The sequence below is a fragment of the Epinephelus fuscoguttatus genome, linkage group LG9 (assembly GCF_011397635.1).
Source record: "Epinephelus fuscoguttatus linkage group LG9, E.fuscoguttatus.final_Chr_v1".
Lineage (NCBI taxonomy): Eukaryota > Metazoa > Chordata > Actinopteri > Perciformes > Serranidae > Epinephelus > Epinephelus fuscoguttatus.
This window is the reverse complement of record NC_064760.1, coordinates 22,522,706-22,549,528: the sequence shown is the minus strand read 5'-3', so window position 1 is coordinate 22,549,528 and position 26,823 is coordinate 22,522,706. Positions and strand designations below refer to the sequence as shown.

Below are 26,823 nucleotides of genomic sequence, written 5' to 3'. Positions count from 1 at the left end.
CGTGTCTGTTTTTTTATTATACTGGTAATAAATGTAAAGATGACTGTTGTATTCAATTGTCTCATTAAGCTATGACAGTGAGCTAGCAAGCACAATACCAGAACCCTGAAACTGAAGCAGTTAAATTAAGGACTATTATATTTACATCTGTGATTTTCCTGCTGTATGCTTATGTAAAAGTTTGCCATGCAGTGTGCATTGATTTGCAACATTGCCTAAAGTGGGATACAGTCCAATTGTAATAAAGGTGAGGGTAATATACCTGTGCAAACAGTGGAGAAAGTTACTGATGGTACATATCACATCACCAAACCCTTACACAAATTGTAGTCAGCTCTTATTTTGGGCCAAATCTGATGTTTTAAAGCCATGGCAAATTACACCCTGCAAGGACAATGTGGTTCTTAAATTTTGTTGAACTCACCCTTAAACATAAGATTGTTGTATTATGCGTCACTGGGGCACAAAAATGTCCGATGTTTAAAGTGTGTCGGTGAGTTTTTTTAAGTACAATATCAACAAAGCAAGTCATGCATTGACAGATGGATGGAGATTGGGGAGGACTGGATGTGCACGTACACAATCACAGAAGCCTGCTGAGCACATCCATGGCCACCAGGTGTCAGCCGTGTTCTTTGGAGCACAGTGGAGGATTTCAACAAGATTACGTAATAGCTTTACTCCGCAAGTTCATTGTGACGTGTGCCTTCCACCTGGCCGTTACTACAGATCGGGGCTAGGATCTACAATGCGCCTACGTCATACATTCTCGAGGCTGCACAAAGTGTTGCACACATTTAACTGACATTGTTTCAGCTATTAGACATAGTGTGGACAGTTTAACATCAGCAGCCTGTTCCCATTCAGGTACAAGCTACAATAAAATGATTCATTGTGGACTCAACTGAGAGCAAGGACCCCTCATTACAGCATACAGACATTTAAAATGATACTTGTCACATGCACAATTTAATTTGCTCAAGTTTTTTGCAAAGCACTGCCTATCCTGGCCTTTCACATCACTGCGACTATGACCCTGTGTGCTGCATTCAAATTACATTACCAAGCCGGAAGTTCGACTTTATTTCATGACCATAATGCTTTCTTTAGATTTTTAACACAGATTGGGGTCTTGAGGTAGAATATGAAACTGCAGTAGTTTGTCGTTGCTACATTTGCAAGCCTGCATACAACAAGAGAAGACAATGTGCCTATGTATTTGTGCTGTTGTGCACAAAAATTGTGTGAGATTATTTTGTCCATGGTCAAGGGTGACCTTTCAGTCACAAGTCTTAAACCACATCCATATCGTGGATGTAAAATCTTTAGAGTACAACAATTCCAATTCCATAACAACTGCACAACTCATCTGTGAGTTTGGTGTTCACTGGTGTGGCACCTTTATTAGTTATAAAGGATAAAAAAGAGTTTGAATATTTTAGATTAATTTGGTTTAATTTAAGCTCTAATGAATGGACTTCAATGTATTTAACACACCCCGATGAGTTGTAGAAAGTTTGTACTCTGCTTTTGTATGATTGCTGTTGTTTGTTGTAAATAAAAACAGTTAAACTAGACGTTCAGGGAAAGCAGTGTATTAATGTGCACCAAAAGATTATTCTAAAGATCTGATTTTCAAATCAACATGTCAATGTGCCAGATTAAGTGGCATTTTCATCTGTTTTTCCTGTGCAGGCTGAGTTAAAGGTCTTTAAGCGGTGAAGTAGGTAGCAACCTTTATCATTCCGACAACACCTGAATGCATCACTGGTGCAGGTGGCTCAGGGCGTGGCTTCATCTCAGAGGACACGGACTCGTCTGCGCATGCGCCGAGCCAGAAAAGTGCGTTTTAGAATGATTACTGGTGGCCAGCGGAGAGACAGATTATACGGCTCTACACAACTGTTGTTTTAATCCCCTGGGCGAGGAGATTTAGCAAAGAAAAAACACAGGTTTTAAACCCAGCAGCCATATTGTATGGAAAAACGACGGAAAGACTCCTCTTTTCAGAAAAAGTCGTGTTCTCCCACACCTCTGTCAGGACTTTTGGGAAGTTTAATTGTTTTTCTTACTGGCGGTGGGTTTGTGTCGGACAGCTAGCTTGCCAGCTGGCTGAGGAATTCAGACATTTGGACTAGTTTTGAGCCATTTTACACAATATTGTGGTTGTGTCTTTGGGTTAAAGGTGTTGAATTCACTGTCTGAAAGATGAAGGACCGATTGGAGCAACTTAAAGCGGTGAGTAATGTCCAGGAAATGTCAAGTGTTCCTTACAGTGTCTTTTTTCTTTCAGTGTTTTCACTTTAATGGCCCCCTGTAAAACGTTTCTCATATTAAGAATTTGGAGGTGAAGATTAATATTATTTTACTACTTTTATTTTAACTAAAACACCTGACACATAACATTTTTATCATTTGAACCACTACAGCACCATGTGATGACATAACTCATCTGGTGGATGTAGTAACACTGCAGGTGGAAAGTGATTTAAATCGTTCAGTCACACAGATATCTTTTTTTTTTAATACATGCTGCCATATTGCGTGATAATGTCAGAGATGTTTTGTAATTACTGTAATTGTTATTAGTTGATCTGTATCACCAGATGTTCTTTTAAAAGTAGTATATTTAAATTGGTGGTCCCGATTCCTACAATGGGATGTTGACATGTGTATATTAAAAACTAATACACTTCTTCAGCCTTTGCATTGGGCAGTCTCAGCTGAAATTGGCAACAGATGAATCACTCATTTTCAGTGTTTTAACAGTTGCCATTAAAGCTGAAAACACTGAATGACTATTAGAGTTCTTGATCAGTGGGAAATTAATCAAAGATTTTCAAGTAATTTTTCATGCAAAAATGTTAAAACAGCTGCTTTAATGTGTTTTATACCAATGCTAATTGTAAATCTTTGGGTTTTGGGCTGGTTGACGAACAAAAACAAGCAGTTTTAAGATGTCACCTTGGACATCCTGGGAGATTTTGATGAGTATCTTGAAGTATTTTATAAAATTTCATCAATTAAGTGAATGATCTACAATAAAATCATTGCATCTGCAGTCCAAGTACTGCTAAAAAACATGTTAAGCTATCAAAAATATATTATTTATGGTGCGTAGAGAGTTGTAAAATGCATACAAGATCTACAGTTGGGATGGACTGAACCGAAATGATCAATACCCTTTTATATTTAGACATCACAACCACATTACAGATCTTATCCAGAAGCAGACATCCAATCTTAACAAACTTTTCTCCATTCAAGCCCGAGCTAATGACAGTGAACACACTTTCTTGCTGCCCATGGGGGTGAGGCCTCGATCCAGTTGTAACCCAAGTTGGGATGTGTTGCCATAGCTACCTGAAACTGCTGGCCAAATATTTGCTATGTTTCACGTTGCAGTGTGTCCCCCCCCAGGCGTCCTGTAATCTCACACAGCTGGCTTCTTTTCAGGGAAAGGAAGTTCAGATAGCAAGTGAAGTGGGCGAGTCATTTGTTGGGAAGTTGACGGTGTCTACAGTATGTTAACACCTGTAAAACAAAGTGCAGGTTGCCTCCACGATCTCACTAGTGTTTTTCCAATCTGCACTCCTCTTTCTTTATCTTCTTATTCTACATTCACCCACTGCCTTTATTTTCCTCCTCGAGTATCCTATCTAATGTTTAACCTGCGGCAGTAATCTAGGCTGTATATTGGTGTGTGTGTGTGGGGGGGGGGCATATGTTCATGTTAATGTGGCGTCATGCCTTCACCGGTGTAATCACATCACCTGACAGACTGTAGACTTTGGAAAAGAGGAGCAACAAGAAATGCTGAATTGTAGTTTCACCTGGAGCAGTGGTCACATGTGATGGCTCACACTGCATGCTGTTAAAATACTTTGGATACAGTTGCTCAGTACGTTTAAAAAAATGCCAGTAAAGGTAATAAAGTAGCCATGTTTGCTAACTGGACGGAAGTCTTCTGTAATTCAAGCTCGCGGTTTCACTTCCCTCGTAGTATTTTCAAATGTTCTTTCAGTCAGAGTCATATCCTCCTCAGTTCTGTGTACGGTGTTTCCCCACACTGTACAACAGGCCTGTTGGGATACTGTTTCTTCACCACTTCCCCACCTGGCTCAGATATCAGCACAGTGAATGGAGAAAGCTGTAACTGAACTGACATGACTTCTTCTGTGGCATGTGGAGTTTTAAATCCCATGTCAGAGTTTAGCGTTGCATTAACACAAGTCCTGATGGAGTATTTTGGCTTCTGTCACCATGCTGCTGTAAATCTGACCCCAGGTCCCTGTCCTGCTGCTGTTGTGGCTCGTGGCTCATTTTCTAAATCATCCCGTGGGAAAATCCAGAGCACAGGGCTACAACTAACCGTTGTTTTTATTATTGATAAATCTGCAGAGTATTTTCAAGATTCATAGGTTGGTCTATAAAATGTGAAAAATAGTGGAACATATAAAATAACATCATAATTTCCCAAAGCCTTGCTTGTTTTGTGTAACCAACTCTCCAAAAATACTTATTTATTGAAATTATACAACCAAGCAAATCCTCAGAGATGATTGGCAGAGACTAGGGTTGAGGGAAAAAATTCATTCTTAGATGCATTGTGATTCACTTTTAAAAGATTGTCTTGATGCAGAAAAGTCAGCAATAGCAAATTTAAAACCCAATTCTGCACATTATGATTGCCTGAAACAATTTTGTTGGACCGTGCTGTAGCCTATGTTTCTCACGGCTCAACCATAGACTTTATGAAGTAATGGACATAACCACTGTGATGTCAACCATTGGTTTGTGGACTCCCTTTCTGAAGCCTCGACTGAAGGATTTGGTGCGATGCCATTTTGGATTTTTGAAGCCAGAAGTGATCATATTTTGACAAGAGGGTGATAACCCAAATGCTAGCTGCTACTTTGTTTAGGAAGGTTCATTTACAGCTATGATTAACTGTGATAATGCTATCGCTAATGCTAATTTTCGCCCATGAATAACAGGCTAAAAACCATTAAAACAAAATGTGCTTTTTGGAAAAACTGAACATCTGACTCTGTAGACTGCTTTAGTTAAAACAAACACTGAACAAGACTTTTTTCGGCCAAAATGTACCATTAATTTCATTAACTAAAAACACACTGTGATAGTGACAGCAACAGTTACGCCTACACTTTGTGAATCCGGGGTTACACCATGGTTATAGAGAGTTATAGAGACCTAAACCGTTTTTTTGTACCAGGCTGTTAACATATTTATTTCTGTCGTAAAGTTGGGCGTTGTAAGACGAAGGTCTTTGGGGATTGAGTGGCTTCTGGAGCCAGCCTCAAGTGGCTGTTTAAAGAGCTGCAGTTTTTGGCACTAAGCGTTTGCTTCATTTTTGCAATGGAGCTGAGTCAACTGAATGGTAAAACATAACGGATGTACACATGTGCCTCATGTTTACGCTCTAAGCGAAGCTACTTCTTAAGTCTTGGTGAGGATTGCTGATTGTGAGCAACTGCAGTTTAATATAATGTGATCTGAACTTCCTGGTTCTTGGAATGCTGGGAAATTTGTTAGTAGGGCTGCCCCCGACTAAGAATTTTCCTAGTCGACCAATAGTCATCATTTAGGGCCGTTAGTCGACTAGTCGCCCGCATGTTTACGATATTAATTTAATTATTAAATGATATATTTTGGGCGTGGCAACACAATGGTTTGAGTTGAAGGTGTGAGAAAGAATAGTATCAGTAACATTGTTAACACTGTGCTACATTACAGAGAAATACAAAACCGTACTAATGAGCCTTCATTAATATAGGCCTATATTTTATCTACAGGTGCACGTCACACACTGAGCCGCCTGTTAATGACGCTGTCGGCAAAGCAGTAATGATTGTGCTAAGTGGCTAATGGGCATGTAGCTACTGACATGTTTCAGATGATACGTCGTGTTTGTAGTTGACGAATGATAGACAAATGTTTGCCTGCAGAGTTTACATATCTACTTGGATTCTTCCTTCACCTTCTCAGAAATGATCCCACACTTTGGATTTCCTGCCTGACATGTTATTAACTAGCCTGTGGAATAACCGCAGGTACCAGCCCTGTCAACTAACATGACTCCTAATGACTGCTGAGCGTGGCCACTTCCTGTGCCTGTCCTTTTAAATTAAATTCCCACATGGTCCAGTCATATAGATTTTGATTTATTTTGACAAGGCGCAGCCCCTAATTGAGTTTCATGTTGTTGTTGTTTTTCTGTGACTAAGCGACCAATGAAATCTCGTCGACTAATGACCTCTCTGGTTGACTAACGTTCGGTCGGGGGGCAGCCCAATATGTTAGCACATGTAATCTTCCAGTCGGCTCATCTCTTCCATTTTTAACTACTATTGTGTTAATAAAAGATATTATAAGGAACTTCATCAGTTTATTTTATGTATGAATCAGTACAAATAGGCTTTGTTATAAAAGTAGTGAGTAGTCACACAGTGATAAAAAATAAATCATGTAAGTTACATCATTGTGTAATTGCATCTTTGCCGTTTGAAACAAACTGACACTCTGAAAAGATTAGGGATAGACCGATATGGATTTTTTAGGGCCGATGCCGATACCGATTTTTTTCCATCACCCTTAGCCGATGACTGATTATGGACTGCTGATTTTCTTGAGCCGATATTTGGGGCGGATACTGCTTTTGCTCCCTCAATTTACATCAAAAAAATGACACAATGATAACAAATATTACAGGTCTCAAGTTTAAAATAAGAAACATTTATTGAACAGTAAAAAAGACTAAAACAAGATGGAAAGTTGAGGTAGAACAGTTAGAATATTATTATTATTATTATTATTATACATTCAAATAAAAAAAGAGTTCATTGCTCTTAAATCTTCCAGTCATGTCTTTATAAAATAAACAAATATTTAAGCTGAAGCATAAATAAAACAACAACTACTGTACACAGTAGGATTCGCTGCATGTGCACTGCAGGGTCTTCCGGCAACACAGAGCTGCCCGTGGATGCCTGTCTGTAAATCATGCCAGGGAAAAATAAATCCGCGAACCCACGCGCGTATCGGCCGATGCCGATACAAGTAAAAAACTCAAATATCGGCCCGATATATCGGCCGGCCGATATATCGGTCTATCCCTAGAAAAGATTGTTTTTTGTTTGTTTTAAAAAAATAAATGACCAGCTCATTATGCCTATTATTTTCTAACGATAAAAAAATAATTGACTAAATGTTACAGCTCTCTATTCTGCGAAGGTTTAGCCTTTACACCCTTGACTCTTTCAACTGTCCTCTTTCTCAACCTCCAAGCAAAGTGTGTTGTCCAAGAGTGTTTTGTCATTTATGATCCTCAGAGGCAAAGTCTGACGGTTAATCACCTCCCAGTTTCTTTAAGACGACGGAGTGCTTTATTGATATAGCCTTGGGTTTACCGTAACTTTCCAAACAGACCAGTACAACACAGTCTTCAATTCAGGCTCCTGTGGATCTGTGTGCTCAGAGAGCCAGTCGGTTTGTTATGTTGGCGCGGCAGTGGATCACTACGTCTGCTACAGTGTAAAACCTCTGTCTAGTCATTGCCTTATTGAGGCCAGTTATGCAACAACATGACATATGGTGCTTTGTATGCAGAATAAGTGTAATTTAGTGATTTGAATAAAAGGAACAAGCCAGCGTCCAGGCTAACGTATCAGTCATTCATGCACTGATGTGCAGTGTGTGCTCTATTTTTCTTATTCTATTTTCATGATTACACAATCTTCATATAACTAAGCATGAGATTATAGCATTTTGTGGAGTTTCATAAAAAAAAAGAGAGAGAAAATCTAATTTGCTGCCTCATCGTTCACTCTGTCAGTCAGCATTTTGGCACATTTGCACAGAGTGGCATTAAATCTACTTTGTTCACGCTTTATTTATTTATTTCTCTAAAAATAATGAGTAGAGGATGGGCGGTATTTTCTATTAGTACCGGACAATATTGGAAAAAAATGCTGTTATTGCGAATCTATTTCTACAGAGCAAACATGCCTTTCACACACTAGATATCTCACATTGCTTCTTAAAAACTAGCACTAATCATGAAGGGTTGCACCGTGCATTAAACACCTCCCCACCATGTTGTAGCAGTTATTTGATAAAAGGTTTGATGTTTTATGAATGACGTTTTGATCTAAAATGATAAAGCAAGTCTCATGTCTTCAAACAGTAATATGCGTTTCCAGGTTGAGTCACATGATGAGCAAGTGAGTTTAACGAGCAGTGTTGTGAAAGTTTTCTTCCTGACTTAGCTAAAGTAACTCCGCCTGACTGTTCCTGTCAGTATCAAAATGCTGTTTCATAAAAGCGAGTGCCTGTATATGTAGCCTTTGTCTGTTTGGGTTGTTAAAACATTTGTTGTGCACGTCCGTCCCTTTCCCCTCATTTTTGCTGAATGAGAGACACTGGAAGGAAGTGAGCGCTTGTTCTTATCTCGCTGCTGCAGAAACACTGTGTGAGGGAGCATAATGTTTTAGGCCACAGGGCTGCAGCTGTATGCTTGATGAATAAGTCAAAGAAAGGTCTAAAAACAAGCAGTGTGGAAGCGTCCAGGGAACTCTGTGTTCACAACTGTTGTTAGTTACAGCAGCCTGAACCAAATAGGCTAGGCTGCATTTGCAATTCAAATTTTAGATGAGGGGTAGAAGGTTAAGGACTGTGTAAACCTCGGCACTGGACGTGCTGTTGCATTAAATGTAAGATCCCAGAAGGGCTGCACCTGCTGAATATTTTAATTATTGATTAACCTGCTATATTACTGTCTTTGTCATTACAAAGTGATTAAAAAAATAGTAATGCTCATGATCTCCTCAGCCCGAGATGATGTATTAATGTATTAAAATGGCAACGGATGCACAATTTGGGATTTTTTTTTGCCAGTAAGCTGATATTTTCCAACTCATTTTGGCTGATTGCAGATGCCAGTACTGATACATTTACATATTTTTTCTACATTATTGCAGAGAGCACCAAGTCACTCCTTAAGTGAAATTAACATATTATACGTAATACTATTATAGTGTACCTAATGTAAGATGCAGACGTAAAAAACCACAACCCACTTCAGCTTAGATCACATGTAAAACATGCCATACTTATATTTATGCTACACTTTCAAACAATAATGTTAAAGTCCAAAATATATGACTAAAGTTGGCATATGAGTCACCACAGTCCCTCCAGCTTTTTGATTGTATATTACAGTTATATTTAGCTTGTTGTGCTGGTGTTGTAAAATAACGTGATTGTACTGTATGTTCCATGCATAGTTGTGTGAACATTCTGATTCATTTCTTTCCAAGTGTCCTCAGACAATATGCATATTAAGTTTTTCCTCCCATTTTATTTTGCCTTTGCCTCTTGTTGCTCATGACTGTCTTCTCCAACAGTGTAAAACGCTGAAATTTGATGTGACACTTTGGCATTACTATAATTCTTTAGGACTTGCACAAGAGGATGAAGGTCGTTGCTGGTTTTCCTTCCTATTTTACAATTCTGAATGTAACTTCTCATTTGTAGATATTGGAAGAAGTGAGAGTGTAGTAAATGGTGAAGTTGCCTTAGAGATCCAGACAACATTACTCCATTTTTTTATTAAGACATTGTCCAAATATGGTCAGTCCCTTTCGTGCCCATATATGAAAAGCTGTTTCATGTTTATTCGGGAACCTGAAACCATTTGCAAAAAGATGGTCTAAGTGGTCAAATTACACTCATATGGGAAAAGAACAATGATAAAAGCTATTGGAATGTATTTCTCTATATTAGGTCTGATTGTCATATAGAGGAGCACTTTTTTCTTTTACTCTTTTAGTATTTGCACCTTGAAATGCAGCAGGCAGAAGTTTGAATATGAAAAAGAATCAAAGATATTTTTCTATGATTTCAAAATTACAGTAATATACTTTATACATTCAGGGCGTGTTCACACCAGGATAGTCTCGGTTCGATTAGGCAGGGAATGGCGAAAAATTTCACACCTTCATTTGGTTTGGTTCACTTTCACACTGCACTTTTTAAACTGGACCAAACTGCCTGGACAACATCACGCAGTCACAACAGCTGCTCGTTTGTGGGGTTGTATTGCCCGAAACGACCACTGACCAGGAAGAATAAAAGCACGAGGAAGAAGAAAACCCAGCTCATCGATTGGCCAGTACCGAAATCGGAAATCCATCCCCTAAAACCAGTTTGGTCACCACAAAAACAATGGAGCAACACCAAATTTATGCAGTCTTGGAGTTTCTGTTTTTACTTTTCTGTTTTTTTACCTCTGCTTCTTCTGGTACACGCGGTGTTGGGTTTGTTTGTTTTTTTTAAACCCAAATGCACTGTGCTCTACATCACTTCCTCTCTTTGGTTCACTTCCTCTCTTTGGTTCGCTGGATAGTCCGTTTGCATTTCCCACTGTAAGTGAACCGCACCAGGGTTCAATTGCAAGTGATCCGAGACCCCCAGGGTTCGCTCGTTTGGTCCGCACCAGAGTTTGAACACGTCAAACAAAACTGGACTATCCATGGAAGCAGACCGACTACACAATCAACTAATTATTGCAGCTGTAGCTCCAAGTTCCTTTTCAAGTTATTGCATGTTGCATTGTGAAAACAATGACAATAGTCACAAAGACAGTTGGACTGCTTTTCGTTTCCCTCAGAGCCTAGCAACTACCAACAACACAGGACACACTGGACTTTGTTTTCCAGTTACTTTGGTTGTCCCACTGTCTGCCATTTACGCTACTGGGGATAGTAACTGCAAACAACTTAAATTGGTACTCTTTGGTAACTGTGGATAGCCACCAAAAGCTACAGGGTAAAACAAAGGCGTGGTCCTCTTCCTGTTTTCGTTGCGAAGTGGTTGACGCACTTCTTTTGTGCCGTAAATTGAGCCTTCATTTTTCTAGGAGATCGTACCCATTGGCAGACAGATCTGCATGATGAAAGCGAGGCTTAAAGGGAACCAGCAGAAACACTGATGGTGTCATTATTCTCTCGCCACAACATTTACTTTATAATGAAAAGTTAAAGCAAAAAATGTGTCTATTTCCATTTTAATTATAAACCAAGGAACAGAGTAAGTGTATTTGGAAGTTAAAGCGTAATTATTTGTACAGAAATGAAGTGTAATATTGATATCTGTTCAGATTACTAGATTAAAGATTGAGGCAGAGTCAGGTGATATGAGAGAGCAGGGAGGTCAACAGGTGTGTTGGCTAACATGTTCCATGCCTTGACTTTGGTCCACGCTGACTTTCTCCAGGAAAGTCAAGTGTCCAGACTTCAGACTTTGTCACCCGTTACAACATAGACACACAAACTGCCAGGCTGCGTGTCAAGAGCCCAGTCAGCTGGTAACGCTCTGTAGACACATTTGTTTGTAAAATGCAGAAGTTATTAACAGGGAGGGAACAACGTGAGCTTATTGTCCCTTTACACTCATTGTTTCACTCTTATTTCCTCCACCTAACTCCGTCACAGCGTAGCCCTGTGATGTGTGTTTACACTGTTCCTTAACTGTGGTTTCTTTAAGTCAGTTGAAACAGGTTGAGTTCCTGGAGCCCGGCCCTCGTCCTCCACCGTGTCAATATTCACCGGCAGTGCTGAGCTCTTTGTGGCCAACCTGCAGCACTGCCCTGTGTTTACTGACTTTAGCTTGTGATATATTTATGATTTCAGCGGACTGAAATTTTCTGATAGAGGTTATTGGGTGTAGGCTGATTAGGGTCAGACAGATATTTCTGGCTGATGCATCATGCTGAGCTGCTAACCAGGAAGCAATTTCATCAGTGTTTGTTCACGGTCTAAATGCTGTTCTCCACTCTGACAAGAAATACATGACCAGGGAATCACTCAGTATTTTTAGAAATTAGTCAGATTCAGTCATAAATATTGGTGTTATTGGCCTATAAATACTCAGACTTTCTTATAAGTGGATCATAGCAGTCTTGATCATTTTAAACAATATTATTTGTAGCTACATTTTCAAGACTTGGGGCTGAGTATTAAATCTCAGTACTGCATCAATTTGTCCCATAGTGTCAAAAACTATCAAGTTGGCATTGAATGTTTGGTCAGACTCTTAGTTTTACTTGTTTTTTTGACTTTCTCTTGTTCTTTGATTATTTAATTTTCTTGTTTAAATGATAATTTTGTCTATTTCTGACTTTATTTTAATGGGCAAAGTTCTTGCTCAGTGTTGAGATTATTAAACTAATACTTAATCTTGTAAAAGACAATTTGTTGCTCACTTTTTGAGAGCGATATGAGAAGATTGACACTAATCTCGTGCCTGTACTGTGAACATGAAGCTACAGCTGGTTAGCTTATCTTAACACTGGAAATGGTGATACATTCAGCCTGGCTCTGTGGATGGGTAATAAGATTCACCAGCACTTCCAAAGCTCACTGATTAACACTTGACATCTTGTTTGTTTAGTCTAAATATAAACCAAAGAGTAAAAACATCAGTAAAAAAAACAGGCTGTAGTTTTATTCATAGTTATGTCCCCAAAAAACGTGGATTCAGGACAACCCAAGTTAATATGTGACAGCAGATGTTACTAACGTGAGGTCTGCTGTGGTGAAACTAGAATTATCTAAAGATGACTATTAAAAGTTCATTTTAGATACTTTGTGCATTCTTACCATGTTGTTTCATAAAGGCTGTATAAATGTGGAAAATACAGTGAGAAATACCACTTCATTACCAAAGTTGGAATTCAAATTTAAAAAAGCAATGTAGGCTACAGGTAACAAAAGTGAAATGAAACAATTGTCAAATTGACAATCAAAATATTCCCTTTTTTGCAGCCGTGCGTACTTTGATTAACACGCCCAAACATGTCATTTATTACATAAAATATAGAACGACTGGAGTTGATTGTGCCGTTTTGCGTCTTTGCATAAAACAAATGTTCTTTTATTTCTAAGTTTTCACTGGTGTCAGACTTATTCGACTGTGTGAACACAGCCTCCCTCTTCCATTCCTCCAGATACCCACTTGAAAAGGTTTGGGTTGGCATATTTGCACATATCCAAAAACCTGTTGATACCAAAATCTTGATTAAGAGTCAGTCTTGGTATGTTTCTCCTCCTGAACAGAAATGTTGGCTGATCTTTTGGGCCTGCATCTCTACCCCACAGCTTTACAAACTGTTGGCTAGTTGGTTTGTGTGTGACATATCCATGACAACACAGAGCAGCAAGACACCATGTGTCGCAAACTGTGGTAAAAACCCTACACGAGATGCATATTCTGAATGAGCTGTAGACATATCCAAAGAATGCTATTAACATCCGTATAATATTGGCATATCCCACATGTCGCACTGAAAATTCTACATTTGGAAAAAGGGCTATTTCGGAAAATCCAAATGGATATGGTGTTTACATGACCCGTGTCAAATTCAGATTATCGTCATAGTCGGAATAATGGTGGAATATTAGTGTGCATGTCAATGTAGCCTGAGAGTCACTGGTTGCTCACGCTCACTCTCCTGTCCATTCATATTGAAAATCATGAACATGAAATCCAATTAGTATGAATGTAGGAAAATAATTGTTAAATTAATGCAAGATAGGCATGTCGTTTGTTTTTGTGAACGGCCCAATTGTGCGTCAGCTGAAATGTTGCTAACGTAAGGTTCTCCTTTCCTCTTGTAAAGGATGGTCCAGTGTATCCTGCGCTGAAGGAGATAAAAAAGGAAGCACTAAAGCACCTTTCCTTGGCATTTCAATAATTTGACCAGCTCTTATTATGAATAGTTCAGGGTCATCTCACTCATCTCCACCGAAATTCAGGTTTTGCATTGACTCCAGTATCAAAACTGTGATTAATATCTAGCCTTACAATGGAAATCGGGCATTCACAAAGCATCAAAGACAGAAACCGTCAGGCTCACATGCTGTCTGATATTTACTGGCAGGGCTGTGAATGAGTTTTAAACACAGTTGGTTTAGAGTCACGTTTTGGCTTCAGGCTGATTTGTTTAACAGGATGTTTGTGTAATTGTTACCAATGTAGGGTTCTGCGTATTTATCTGTGCTAACCACTGAAGATAAAACTGCAACACGGCCGTTGGATTGTTATCAGTTTTTCAGTAAATGTAAGTTTGTTTGTAGAGCACCCACCTTTCAACAGCCAGGTGATTTAAGTGCTTTACATAAAACCTACTAGGCATTAAAAGAATATATACAGGAAACACAAGGTAATTAAAAAGCATTTAAACAAGATGTAAAAGAAACACAAGGTGATTTTAAAAAGACGTGTCAATTGGATTTAAGAAGTTCACCCTGTTAAACACTGAGTATTTGAATGAACCTCCAATGACATGCCTTCTACTTTGAGCCTCAGAAAAACATGTAACACCCTTCACACGTTCTCCCTGGTTAGCTGTAAACTCCTTGTACCACTCTGATACAGCCTGTACTTTTATTCTGTTAGACGTGTGATCAAGATGACGATGAGGTGGAGATCGCTGTGGATAACGCAGCCTTCATGGACGAGTTCTTCTGTCAGGTCAGTGGTGCGATCAGTGTGTGTGGGCCATATGTACGTCTTCACTTATTATTGTGAGGGCGTCATTTGTGTACGTTTGAGATTCATGGTGTGTTTGTTTGTTTCAGATCGAGGACATCAGGAACAGTATTGATAAAATCGATGAGAACGTGGCTGAAGTCAAAAAGCTTTTCTCAGTCATTCTGTCTGCTCCCACATCAGATCAGAGTAAGATACAAGCTTTACTTCCTGTACCTGCCATTTTGTCTCTTTTCTGTAGATTCATTCACCCCCACCTTCCAACTCAGGGTCATATTGAGGATGTTATTCTTACCTAACTCTTTCTAATATTTTTTCTGTACAAGCAACATTTGTTTGAATTTTTTTATTGCCTCGAGTCAAATTAAATCAGGCGATTAGGAACATAGTTTTCTTGAAGAGAAACTTCATTTAGAGCATTAATGTAATGGCAATCAAGTGTTTGCTGTGTGGATTAATGGCATCCTGAGGTGAGAGCAAGTCACACTACCTCTGTGTGTTGTAATCCAAGCTTCTCTGCTTGTTGTTGTGGTCAACAGTCCAGCGGCATGTGTATGTTCATGTATGTAAATCCCTGTGTGTGCATCCCACTGGTTGGCTAACCTCCAGTGCTCTGCGTTACCCTCATATGGTGGTTGGTAACACTGTCCAGATTCATGGCGTTGTTGCAGGAACATAACACCCACCCTCCAGTTCCCCCTTGGTTAACACTGTTAGTTCTGTTACCACTACTGCCGTTACTATTACCATTTAGGCTGTTGGCACCTCTATGTTGAGAGCCGTGTGCAGACAGTCCTGGCTCAGGCTCTGACTACTCATAGATGTGCTCTGAATGTCGTGTAGAGCTCCTTTAAAGCTGTAGTTCGTAACATGTCAGTCACTGTCCATGTGTGGCTAAACTAGGCAGCGTTGGTCAAATATGAATCAAGATTCTGTAACTGCATTGCCTATTTCTCACCTCAGATGTTTTCAGAAACATATTTTAGCACAGTATTTTGCTGTAAAATGAGAAACTTGGGTCTGGTTGGTGGGCGGTGCTCAGTCGACTGCTTCCAACATGGCGACCGAGTAACAGACTTTCTCATTTCACAGCTAAACAGTGCACTAAAATATGATCAGCGCTATCTAGTTTGACAGTTTGAGCGAAGTTCACAAGCAGTGATTGACAGCTGCTTTACAGACTCCTCTGCTCTGATTGTTTGTTTTTGGTGCTCCGAGGTTGATTCTAGCGAATGCCATTAGGAGCAGTATGAAGATGAGAAGGGCTGTGTTTTTTCCACCGACTATCTGTCTCATGTTGTTCTTTCAGCAAATATGACAAAGTTATTTTAATTAAAGTTACCAACTGTAGCTTTACAGCAACATTTTAAAAATATGTTAATTAATGCAGCCTCACTGGTTTGAATATTTCAGAGAATTAAGGGATAGCATTTTTAAAGATGGCAGATCTGTCACTGGCATCAGGTAAATGTTTAAACCTGATTTGACGACATTATCAGTTTATTAGAACTTACATCAGGTGTGGTTGTCTCACTCCATTGCTAATGTTTTCAGCCGTTTATTGCTACATGTCTCTTCCTTCCCAGAAACACAGGATGACCTTGAGGCAATTACCAATGACATCAAGAAGATGGCAAACAATGCAAGAAACAAACTTAAGAGTGAGTCTGACTAACACTGCCACACACAGTACAGATGTTTGATGGATTCGAAATGTTGCTAAGGAATCAAACAGTGTGCTGTGATGTTGACTTAAAGCTGAATCATAAATCAATATTTTCCTCCCAGCCATCGAGAGGAATCTGGAGTCAGAGGAGCAGGAGAGGGTGTCGGCTGACATGCGGATACGTAAATCACAGGTAAATGACACCCCTCTTTTTGTTCAGTTAAGTTAAGTTTGTTCTGCTTTTTTCTCACATTCAAATTCAACAGGCTCATTGGCAGTGACCATATTCACATACAGGACTGCCAGAGCACTGAATAAACGCTAAAAATTAATATATACATTCAGAACATTCTGTGCTAATGATTTTTTTCTTGTCGTCTCCCAGCATGCAGTGCTGTCCAGGAAGTTTGTGGAGGTAATGACGAAGTATAATGAAGCCCAGGTGGACTTCAGGGAGAGGAGTAAAGGACGCATCCAGAGACAACTAGAGATCAGTGAGTGACGGCCATAAAGTCATGTGATGGTCCCACGATCTTCTTTGTCATTAACTGTTTTCTTTTCCTTTCCAGCTGGAAAAGCAACAACAGATGACGAATTGGAGGAGATGTTGGAGAGTGGCAACGCTGCTGTGTTTACTGCAGGGGTAAGTGTGTGTGTGCATATGCATGTCTACCATTTTTAACAGTACCCTAACACCCACTGTGCCTTGACACTGATTGTGATGTGGCTGAAGTGAGAAAAAAGTTGTCAGTTGCTCAGTAGAACTCCAAACTTCTTGTGTCAACTGGTTAAAGATTAGCTGTGCTTGCGATCTGTCCTGTTGGACTCAAAGTCAGTTTGCTCTCTTGTGCCTTCTTGAGTGCTCCAAACCTCCTCTCACACACTAACTCACATCCAGTGGGCAAAGACTACATTTTTTAAACAGTTTGAAACAGCACAAGCCAGCTGGTGACAAGCCTCTCTTTCAGTACAGTTTGGGAAGAATTTCTTGCACAAGGATACACGGCTCAATTTGACAGACCTGACTAAACCTTACCATAAACTTAAATAGAAGGGGTAACTCATTTTGTGTGTGTTGTGCACACACTAGTGCAGAGTCATAATGTGCGTGGTGGAACTGGGTGATTGCTTGGCCTCTGGTATTTCTCGTGAATTGCTCATTCAAATAAGGTCACACTTGACACTGTGCTTCCTCTGGTCCTGAGTAATACATCTGCCGTGACATAGTTGAGTCAACTAGCAGTGCTAGAGTATACGTGTCATTTTGGTGCAAAAGCTCACACCAACATTTTATGGCCTCAGTTAAGTCAGAGCCCGACTATTTCCAGGAGCGTTGATTCCGAAAGTTGCATCACTGATGCTTGACATGTTTGAGTTTGCTACAGTGTAACGTCTCCAGTCTCTCCTTATCCATCTATTCTTGAATGTAGCGAGTGATGGAGAATGAGCTGTACCCAGCATGTTGTTCAGCAGTGTAAAACTTAAAAGGGGTCCCCTCTCAAAAACACTGCACAATGTGTACGTAAGGCATTACTAATAAATATGTCCTGTAGTTTTAAGAACTTGCAGTCAACACTGTACTTCCTAGGGTCCTCAGAAATACACCTGTTAGTGTTAAGTCGATTGGTTGAACAGTTGTCAGACAGACAGGGAGACCCCGTCCATTTTAGTTAGATATTTCATATAAACAAAGTCTTACAAAACACAACATAACTTGAGTCAAAACTGCACAGCACACAATGACACTAGCACAGTGATACAACATTAAGTAGTTATGACTTCATGTACATTGTCCTAGAGAATTGAATTTACACATTTATACATTTAATTTGTTTTCGTTTTCTGAGGCGCGATCCCACAGGAACATGGGCGTAGCCCTATTGTATACGACAAACAGGAGTTCCATGTGTTATTCAAGGACACTTTGACATGTTGACAAGAGGAGACAGGAATCGAATTGCCACCCCCGCAATCATTGAACCACAGCTGACCCATATATCAAAATTTTTTCTAGGCCAGCAAACTAACACGGGGTCCCAGGTTTTATAAAATGAACAGTCATTTCCTTTTAAAGCAGCTGTGACACTTTTCTTATGGAGAATTTTATGTATCACTATGAGCTGTACTCATTTTCAGTTCCTCCTGTCTTTGTGAGCTGCCTTTTTAACTAAGATGCAAAGTAAACCAGATCATGGCCAGTCTCTATTAAAAATTGTGGCACGCAGTTTCTGGAAAAGGCTTTAAAAAAAGAAGCCAGAATTTGAAAATACAGCCCTCTTCCTGCAGCTCTCCCCTTTCTGTCCCAAGCTTAAGTGCTGTATCGTAGGCAGCTTGACTTGCCTGAGTTTCACTTCTCATCCAAGAAGCTTTTTCAGGTCTAACGGACTGGTGCAGAGTCGCAGGCTTTAAACCCTGTGTGGCTGTGAGCCCTTACAGAGTCGTTGGGGTGAGCTCTGAGTTTCAGAGTCATAAAGTCCCACATGATTTAAAGCCTGCGACCCCACACCAGTCCGTTAGAACTGAAGACGCCTCTTGGATGAGAGGTGTTTTCATTCATTTGTCTGAACTGGTCCTGAGTGGTAACAATAAACCTCTCCTCTCGACAGATTGTGGACGCTGGGATCTCTAAACAAGCCCTGAGCGAGATTGAATCCAGACACAAAGACATTGTCCGTCTGGAAAGTAGCATCAAGGAGCTGCACGACATGTTTGTAGACATCGCCATGCTGGTGGAGAGCCAGGTACACTCCTCCACATCCACCTGCCCATCACTTCATCCACCCATCAACTACTTCACTCATTCTAAACATTTTCCTGTGACTGTGTTCGACTTTATTCAACTCCTTTTCTCCTCTTTATCTCCCTTCTTGTCTCCGCTGTGGTCTGACTATCAATCTGCATCTGTTTCCTCTTTTCCAGCTCCATGCCTTTCTTACACCTCTCTGTACTCTGTTCTGCCTCCTCCATCTCATCTCATCACCAACATAGATGGAACCAACATGAAAACGTTTAGTAAGATGTACCAATTCAAGCATCATTTTAGACATCAGAGCAGAATTCACACAAGAATGAATACAGACACATATTGTTGATCATTCAGGCACTGTATGTCTGTGAGCACATAAGTCTAACCACATATTTCTTGCTGCTTAAATCATGCTCTCTGAGGGAAAGGCTTGTTTGAGGTAAGGGCCACACTCTTGCTGTTTGTCATGTGATTTTCCCATGAAACTCTTTCTTTTCCAAACTGTTTCCAGCTTTTAGTTTGAAGATGTTTGTTTAAATAGAAACTCAGCATTAACGTAAATATAAATGCTTCTCCGTGACATTTAAAAAAAACACCTCCTCACCAAGTCAGTATTGAAGCTGCCACTACAAGGGCGAGTCCATCTTTGTTTTTTTTTCTGGGTTTTTCAAATGTGAAAGCCCACTCAGGATGTAGGTTAGAGCAGACATCACTGATACTAATTACCAGTAATTACTCACTACTAATTATAACTAAAATGTTTAACCCAGAATTTTTGTTTGGGGCTGTATGAGGTATTCATCCATAGACAGTGTAATATTATTACCCCTTCACCCTGCTGTCAGACAGCTCTTTCTGATGGGGATTTGAAGCCTTTACATCACTCTCTTCAAAGCCACCAGACTCCAAAACAGTAATATTATCTTGCAGAATGCAGTAGTTTCTGGTTTACTGCTGCCTCTGATCGAGGAGTACCAACTCTCAGATCCGAACTAATGTGGTGTCCGCAGCTGTACGTTGCTTAGCTTCTATGCCGGTTAAGGGGTTAGAATAATATAGCTAATTTGGAAGATCATTAATACACAATTCTCAAAGAAGGCTTGAAAGAGGCCAGAGGGTTCAAATGTAACAACATAATCTTGGAGCGTGAGATGGATTGGTGGTTTTGCACAGCGTCTGCAGTGATGAGGGGGCTGCACCAGACTGCCATGGTGAAGAGAGAGCTGAGCCAGAAGGTGACGCTTTCCAATCACTGCTCCATCTACGTCCCAACCCTCACCTATGGTCATGAGCTCTAGGTAGTGACCGAAAGAATGACATTGCAGATACAAGCAGCCGAAATGAGTTTCCTCAGAAGGGTGTCTGGGCTCAGCCTTAGAGATAGGGTAAGGAGCTCGGACATCCGGAGAGAGCTCGGAGTAGAGCCGCTGCTCCTTCGCGTTGAAAGGGGTCCGTTGGGGTAGTTTGAGCATCTGATCAGGATGCCTCCTGGGCGCTTTCTTTTAGAGGTGTTGCAGGCACGTCCCACTGGTAGAAGGCCCCAGGGCAGACCCAGAACACGCTGGAGGGATTATATATCTTATCTTGCCTGGGATCTTGCCTATTGACAGTCAAATCCACACCGTCAACAGTGGTCATAAGAACGAAATTTCATGGCATTGACTCTCCTTGGATAAGGGATTGAAAATGGAATGGAACATCATCTTGAGGAAACCTACGTCAGGTCACATGTGACAACATTTTTAGAAGGTCTTTTGAGGATAGTATTTGGACACTAAATCATGCGAACCTTGACCAAAATTTGACTGTTCAGATTTCAATGCATGAGGAACTCTACGGGGAAGCTACAGAATAATGTAAATAAATCAAAAAAGCAAAACATAATGGACTCTATCTTGCAGTAACAGCAGAGGTTTTGACAATAAAGGTTCCGGAAATCTGAATATAAGAAGAACAAAATATTGTTGAGTGTATTTCTAGTATACATGAAACCAGATGTATTACTGCACCGCTTAAACCAATGTACTGTACTGTTCTTCTGCTTGTGAAGTGTTGCTCTGTATCTTATTGACTGTTGTGTGTTTTTCAGGGTGACATAGTAGACAACATAGAGCGGAATGTATCCAAGTCAGTGGACCACATAATAGTGGCTAAGGAACAGACCAAAAAAGCTGTAAGGCACCAGACCAAAGCACGTAAGGTAATGTAATTTAGCCAACCCCAGTCTGCTGGTGACCTCTTTCTGTTTTTGTCTACCTGTTTTCTATACACGTTTACACATTTAAACCACACAGTGTGCATACAGATGATACTCCCTCACCCTGCAGACACACAGCCAGTCACACACAACTGTTGCGTTCTGTGTGCTTCGCTTTTTGTTTCTTTCTCTTTTTCTTTCTCTGTTGTTTCATGCATCTTCTTCTGTTGCTTTCCGTCACGTCTGACACCGTACGCCATGTTAGGGTGGAATGATTGACAGGATTGAGAGCAACATGGACCAGTCTGTGGGCTTTGTGGAGCGGGCTGTAGCGGACACTAAGAAAGCTGCAAAGTTTCAGCAAGAGGCTCGCCGTGTGAGTGACCACAGTCAGGAGGAGCGGTCTGGTTTCCCAAAAGCAACAGAAATAATTTTATTTTTCCGATTACAATAGAACAAAAATCATCCTGAGACCAATTTTATTCAAACTAAATACAATCTTGAGGATTTTTTTTTTTTTTTTGCTTTAAAATGCAGCAGAAAGAGCAGTGAAATAGGAAAAATTAAATGGACCAACTTGGACGCCACAGTTTCACAAGTCTGGCGTTAGAAAAAGAAATTCTGGTCATTCTGGTGACCTTGAGCCAATGTGAACATGCACCTGGGACGGCAAAGATGCCTTCCTGACAGGGCTGAGCAGCAGTTAGTGGTTAATGATGGTTCAAGCAGAGAATAACACAGCAGGAGAAATTACAGCCCATTCAGGAATTTTTGCACAGCAGGCACTGCGTACACACATAGCTCCTGCAAAAACTGCAGGGCTTCCCTGGCTCAACTGTAAAGGCAGCACAATGTCACATAATCGGTAAGGCCCAGTATTGAACTAACAGCTAGTTAGTTTAAATCTAGCAAAAATCTTCTGTCACAGTACATGTCATTTTATGTAACAGTAATGGTATATATATCACAATACAGTAACTGCTGCGTAAATTCAATTAAGAAATGGTTTACAGTAGCCATTTCCGTTATAACAAATACAGCAGCCTCACATGAGACAGCATAGTCAAAACGGTAAAACTAAATTTCTTTTAAAATAGAAGCATAAAGGTTCATGAGTCAAGTGTTACAGATTTCTGTATTTAAAACTTCACTCTTCCTCCTCCATGTCTGCCCAAATCATGTTACCTTGGGAGGCAGCTGGATTCACGAGATCACAAGAGAATCACAAAAGAATCGAGCCCTGATTTGCTACAAATTCCGCCTAGAATAGCTCCCACAGTAGAAACGGTTTTGCCATGTAACTACCGGTAGACACATTTCTACCCTCACACAGTAAATACAGTCATATCGCTCATCTCTATTATGAAATAGATGAAAAGAGTTCCACTTTAACACAAAGATGCTTTTGGGAAACCTGCCTTACAATATGAAGACCATCCCCACCATCAAGACCCTGATCTCCACCTTGACCCACACCTGTGATGACTTGTGGTGACCCCCTGACCCTCCTACCTGCTCCGTTCCTGAGCCTGCACCTCCCTGTGGCCTGCGGATCCCTGTGCTTTGAAACCCAGTGACCTGCCCGGCACCACCACCTGCTTACACACACACATAACACACACTGACAGCTTCTACACTCTTTTCTCTGTCTCCTCTCTCTCTCTCTCTCTCTGCTTTGACCTTAACTTTGTCTTTATTTACAGCTTTCCATGGCTGCTGTGTGATTCTTTGGTGTTGTCTGTGTTTGAAGATGGCTTTAGGCTTTTAATAATAATAATCTGATTAACATTAAATCAACACACCATGACAAAACTGGTTTATCAGACTTTTGCAAGACTAGTGCACTGAGTGTGTTACAAAGCTACACGGAGAATTCATGATATTTGATGTCTGTTGTTGCCATATATTATACATATTACCTCATACCACTAGGACATACACTATATAACATTCAGTAGTGGATGTTCACAAATTAAGCATATACTTGTCGTTGTGTTCCACTGAAAATGGTACTAATGGTCCTGTATGTACTTGCTTGTCCCCAACAGAAAGTGGTGATAATAATCGTGGTTGTGCTGATCTTGGTGGGCTTACTAGCTCTCATAATCGGGTTGTCAGTGGGATTGAAGCACTCATGAACTATTTGAATAAGAGGAGAGCTAAGGGTGAGTAACTCTGGAGCAAATAAGCTCTGTAGAGCCACAATGGGTGTGGGAATGAAGCATGCTTTAGAAAAGGGTTTGCACACTCTTTTGCTCTGCGTGTGTGTGTGTGTTTTCTTTCTATCCCGAGGGCTTACTTGAGGTGTGTTTGTGTGTATTTGAAGTTCTTGGGTGTGTGTTTTTTCTCTCATTCTTGCGGTGCTCGCCTCTGGTGACTGCTCAGCAAACAAAGCAGTGACAGAAGTGAGTTACAGTTTCAGCTGGTGTTTGGTCTGTGGGATCTTTTCATTGCTCATGTCCCCTGCCATAAACGCCATATTCTCCCTTTGTGTCTCTCTGCAGAGGATGATCATTATTGGTGCGGTCTGTGCTGTGGTTGTCATCCTCCTCATTGTCATCCTCTCCTGGACACTAAAACAGGACTGCTGTTTTGCTGCCATCATCAGTTTATCCATCATCCACTCCACCCCATCTTCCATCGTCCAAAGAAAAACTCATACTGATCACTCCATGTGGATGTAATATTTTTAAACCTGCAGACACAAGTGCTAGTGTTACATTTGACCTCTGGAAAAAAAAGAAGACCTGCAAGACTTGTGATACTTGTAAAAACTTTTAGCCCAATCAGAACCGTCCTGTGAGGGTCTGTCTGACTCCTTCAGTTTGAGGATGCTCTGCTGCAAATGAGGAAATGACGCTAAAGCTGACATGAGCTACAATAAATCTTGTATCTCTGCGGAGGGGGAAAAGGGAATTGAAAAATAACCGATCATAATGTCACTCCAGTGCCGCCACTGTACATTTCATTGTCCAACATTTAATGCCAAAGAATCAGCCTGGATGTCATCTGAAATTGATTTTAAAGTCCAGTGAGTTGGACTCTTGTGAAGCGCTGTAGAAGCACCCTTACTGTTATTTCTTGCCTTTATGAGCCTTGACACATTCTGTGATTGAAAAGCTAGCTGCTGTACGTTCACTGTATTTGGGATTTTGTTAGTTTTTGGGAGGAGTTTCAGCACTTTCACATTTCAAAATATGTCTTTATGTCCGTGATTATTAAGCTTAGATGATCCTGTGAATAATAGAATTATTATATTGTGTAGCCCTGAAATAATGTGGCTCAGTTCTTTAACTGGAAGAGGATGGTGTGCTCACTTATGAGTCTTCAGTTCAAAGAGCCAGGGGGTTCCTGATTTTAAATATGAAGGATGATGATGATGGAAACACATTTCAATGACAGGTGGAGCCAAAAAAAGACAGACTAGGTGGATAAACATGCACCCATTGCTTTAAAACTTAACACTGCAACATCTGGGAGAAATGCCTGGGTACTTGTTTTGTATCTTTGCAAACCTGTGTCGCCATCTTGCATCGTGACCATCTGTTATAATGCTTTAAAAACATGTTTTAATGCCAAAGGACATAAGGAGAGACTGGTAGTGATATTAGTTTCAATTTCAGTGCCTGAATAGTCTAATAAGTGAGTAATAGTAATATATTTATTATACTTTTTGATGCTGTCGTTAATGAAGTCACACACACAGGATGAAGTGTAAAAGGACACTCTAACTAACCCTATACAAAGGTCTCCCTGATGGGTGGCTATTTATGACTAGTGTTATGTGCATTTCCTGACATACTTTAGGTCTCATTACATTCTTACTGTAAACACACACCTCAGTTTCTAGTTTATTAGGTACAACTATGTAAAACAAACAGCCCTGCAATAAATCCCCTGTTGGTGAAGGTTTCAACAGCTTTATAGATTGTTACAACAGCCCTGAAATCGCTATGCCAAACCCACCAAACTCCATTTAGAAACCAGCAAAGTTAGCATGTATAAAGCCAGCATGTTTTCCCTGTTAAACATTTTTCATTCAGAGTTGACAGAAACAAAATAAAACTGTCGGGGTTCATCTTTCCAGTGTTTCAACAATCACATACTCTGCTGGCTGATATAAACCTTTAATGCACTCAGCTGTATGTGAAAGAATGCTGACACTATACATGATAAAATTACTCTTTATTTAAATGGTGTCTGGTGGGCTTGACGATGGTGTTTCTTGGGCTGTTTCTGGTTCAACAAAAAGGATCTGGCTCTGGAACAAAAAGGTCTATCTCTGTAGGGATCCTTTCCATAATGTTGTAAGACACAGAATAACAATCTGAGCCTCTCAGTGGCAAAACACAAGCACCTTTAGTAGACGTACATTGACGGTGCAAATTGCCCCTAGTTCTTACATTGCAGCCAGTTTGGCCGCTGCTGGCTGCAGTCTTCTTTCTCAATACTGGACCAATTTCAAAAACTGTTGTTCCCATTAGTTATTTAGACAAACACATGGTAGAAGCGGGTGCAGGTTGAAAAATATTGAAGTTACCCTTTAATCTATCTCTGCTTGTAGTCTGTATGTTGTATAAACCAGATGCAGGGCTGTTGTATTGGACTAGTTAGTTAGCTAGATGTACCTAATAAATTGGCTTTGATTCTGGTTGGTCACCATCATTTCATTAGACCTTTTCATCTTGGTTGAGGGAATGTGTCAGACTGAGAGTTTAGTTAACTACAGAGCACATGTTGTCACCCAGAGCCTTTAATATGGCAGTTGAAGCGGGTGACTCCAGCTGTGCACACAAGGACTCTCTCAGGGGCACTACTGTCAGTCATTAAAGGGACAGGTATTGACCACATGCAGGGTTTTGTAGTGTAAGATGTCCCGTGCCTTATGAGCTCCACCATCACTGAGGGAAGTCTTTGTTTCTGTGAGACCACAGCCTGAATGGTTCCTTTTAACTCTGGTTGCACGGGGAGCACTTGAAAGTGAGAGGCCTCCCCAGCTTGCTCTTTTGACCACGCAGTCTGCTCTTTGGGCTCCTGCCCTCGACTGTTCAATCCTAATGCTTCCATTCAAGCCTTTTTTCCTTCACACACCACTTTAGCCACCAGCATGGGATGCAAGGCGAGAAGAAGGAGAAAACTGATGCTGTTGTACACTGTTTTAAATTAACAGATTTTAATGACAATTAAAGATTTTATGTTTTTTAATAACTGGTTGACTTGTGTTTTCTTGCAATCTCATGCCTGTCCCTTTGGGAACGACAAAATAAATATGTGACAGTGTTTTTTTCCCCCCTTTTTGATGACTAAATGTTAGGGAAGAGCTGTGTGGATGCTTTTTATGGGATGTATTAGCTGTTGTCAGCAGATTCTTGATACAGCATGTTAACCACTGTGTTTCAAAGTGCATGTTTTAAAGTCAGGTGCACAACAAGTGTCAAAGAGGAGGTATGTTTTTCACCTTTCCTCTCTCTTTACACACACACACACACACACACACACACCCTATTCTCTGTGAACCTTTGTTCCCCTTTTACTCCTTCCTCAAACCAATGTTCCCTTCAATGTGAATTGTGTGGCATTAAATTCCAGTGGATGCTGCTGCCTGACTTCTGTATTTGTTTTATTAAACCTGCAGAAGAAGAT

General features: G+C 40.4%; 1 protein-coding gene across 2 annotated transcripts; it reads left to right on the top strand.

Annotated features, from left to right (window-relative positions):
- The first annotated feature begins 1,833 nt into the window (after positions 1–1,833).
- stx3b (syntaxin 3b) lies at positions 1,834–26,823 on the top strand. 2 transcript variants are annotated; one of them, XM_049585888.1, is made up of 11 exons: positions 1,835–2,238; positions 14,479–14,553; positions 14,661–14,760; positions 16,158–16,232; positions 16,360–16,430; positions 16,623–16,731; positions 16,807–16,880; positions 18,844–18,978; positions 21,073–21,183; positions 23,229–23,345; positions 23,685–26,823. In XM_049585888.1, the coding sequence occupies exons 1-10, from the start codon at positions 2,209–2,211 to the stop codon at positions 23,316–23,318; spliced, it is 870 nt and encodes a 289-aa protein (XP_049441845.1). In that variant the 5' UTR covers positions 1,835–2,208; the 3' UTR covers positions 23,319–23,345; positions 23,685–26,823. The 2 variants fall into 2 exon arrangements, with proteins under 2 accessions (XP_049441846.1, XP_049441845.1); XM_049585889.1 differs by lacking the exons at positions 21,073–21,183; positions 23,229–23,345; positions 23,685–26,823 and adding an exon at positions 19,157–21,066 and having other exon boundaries at positions 1,834–2,238.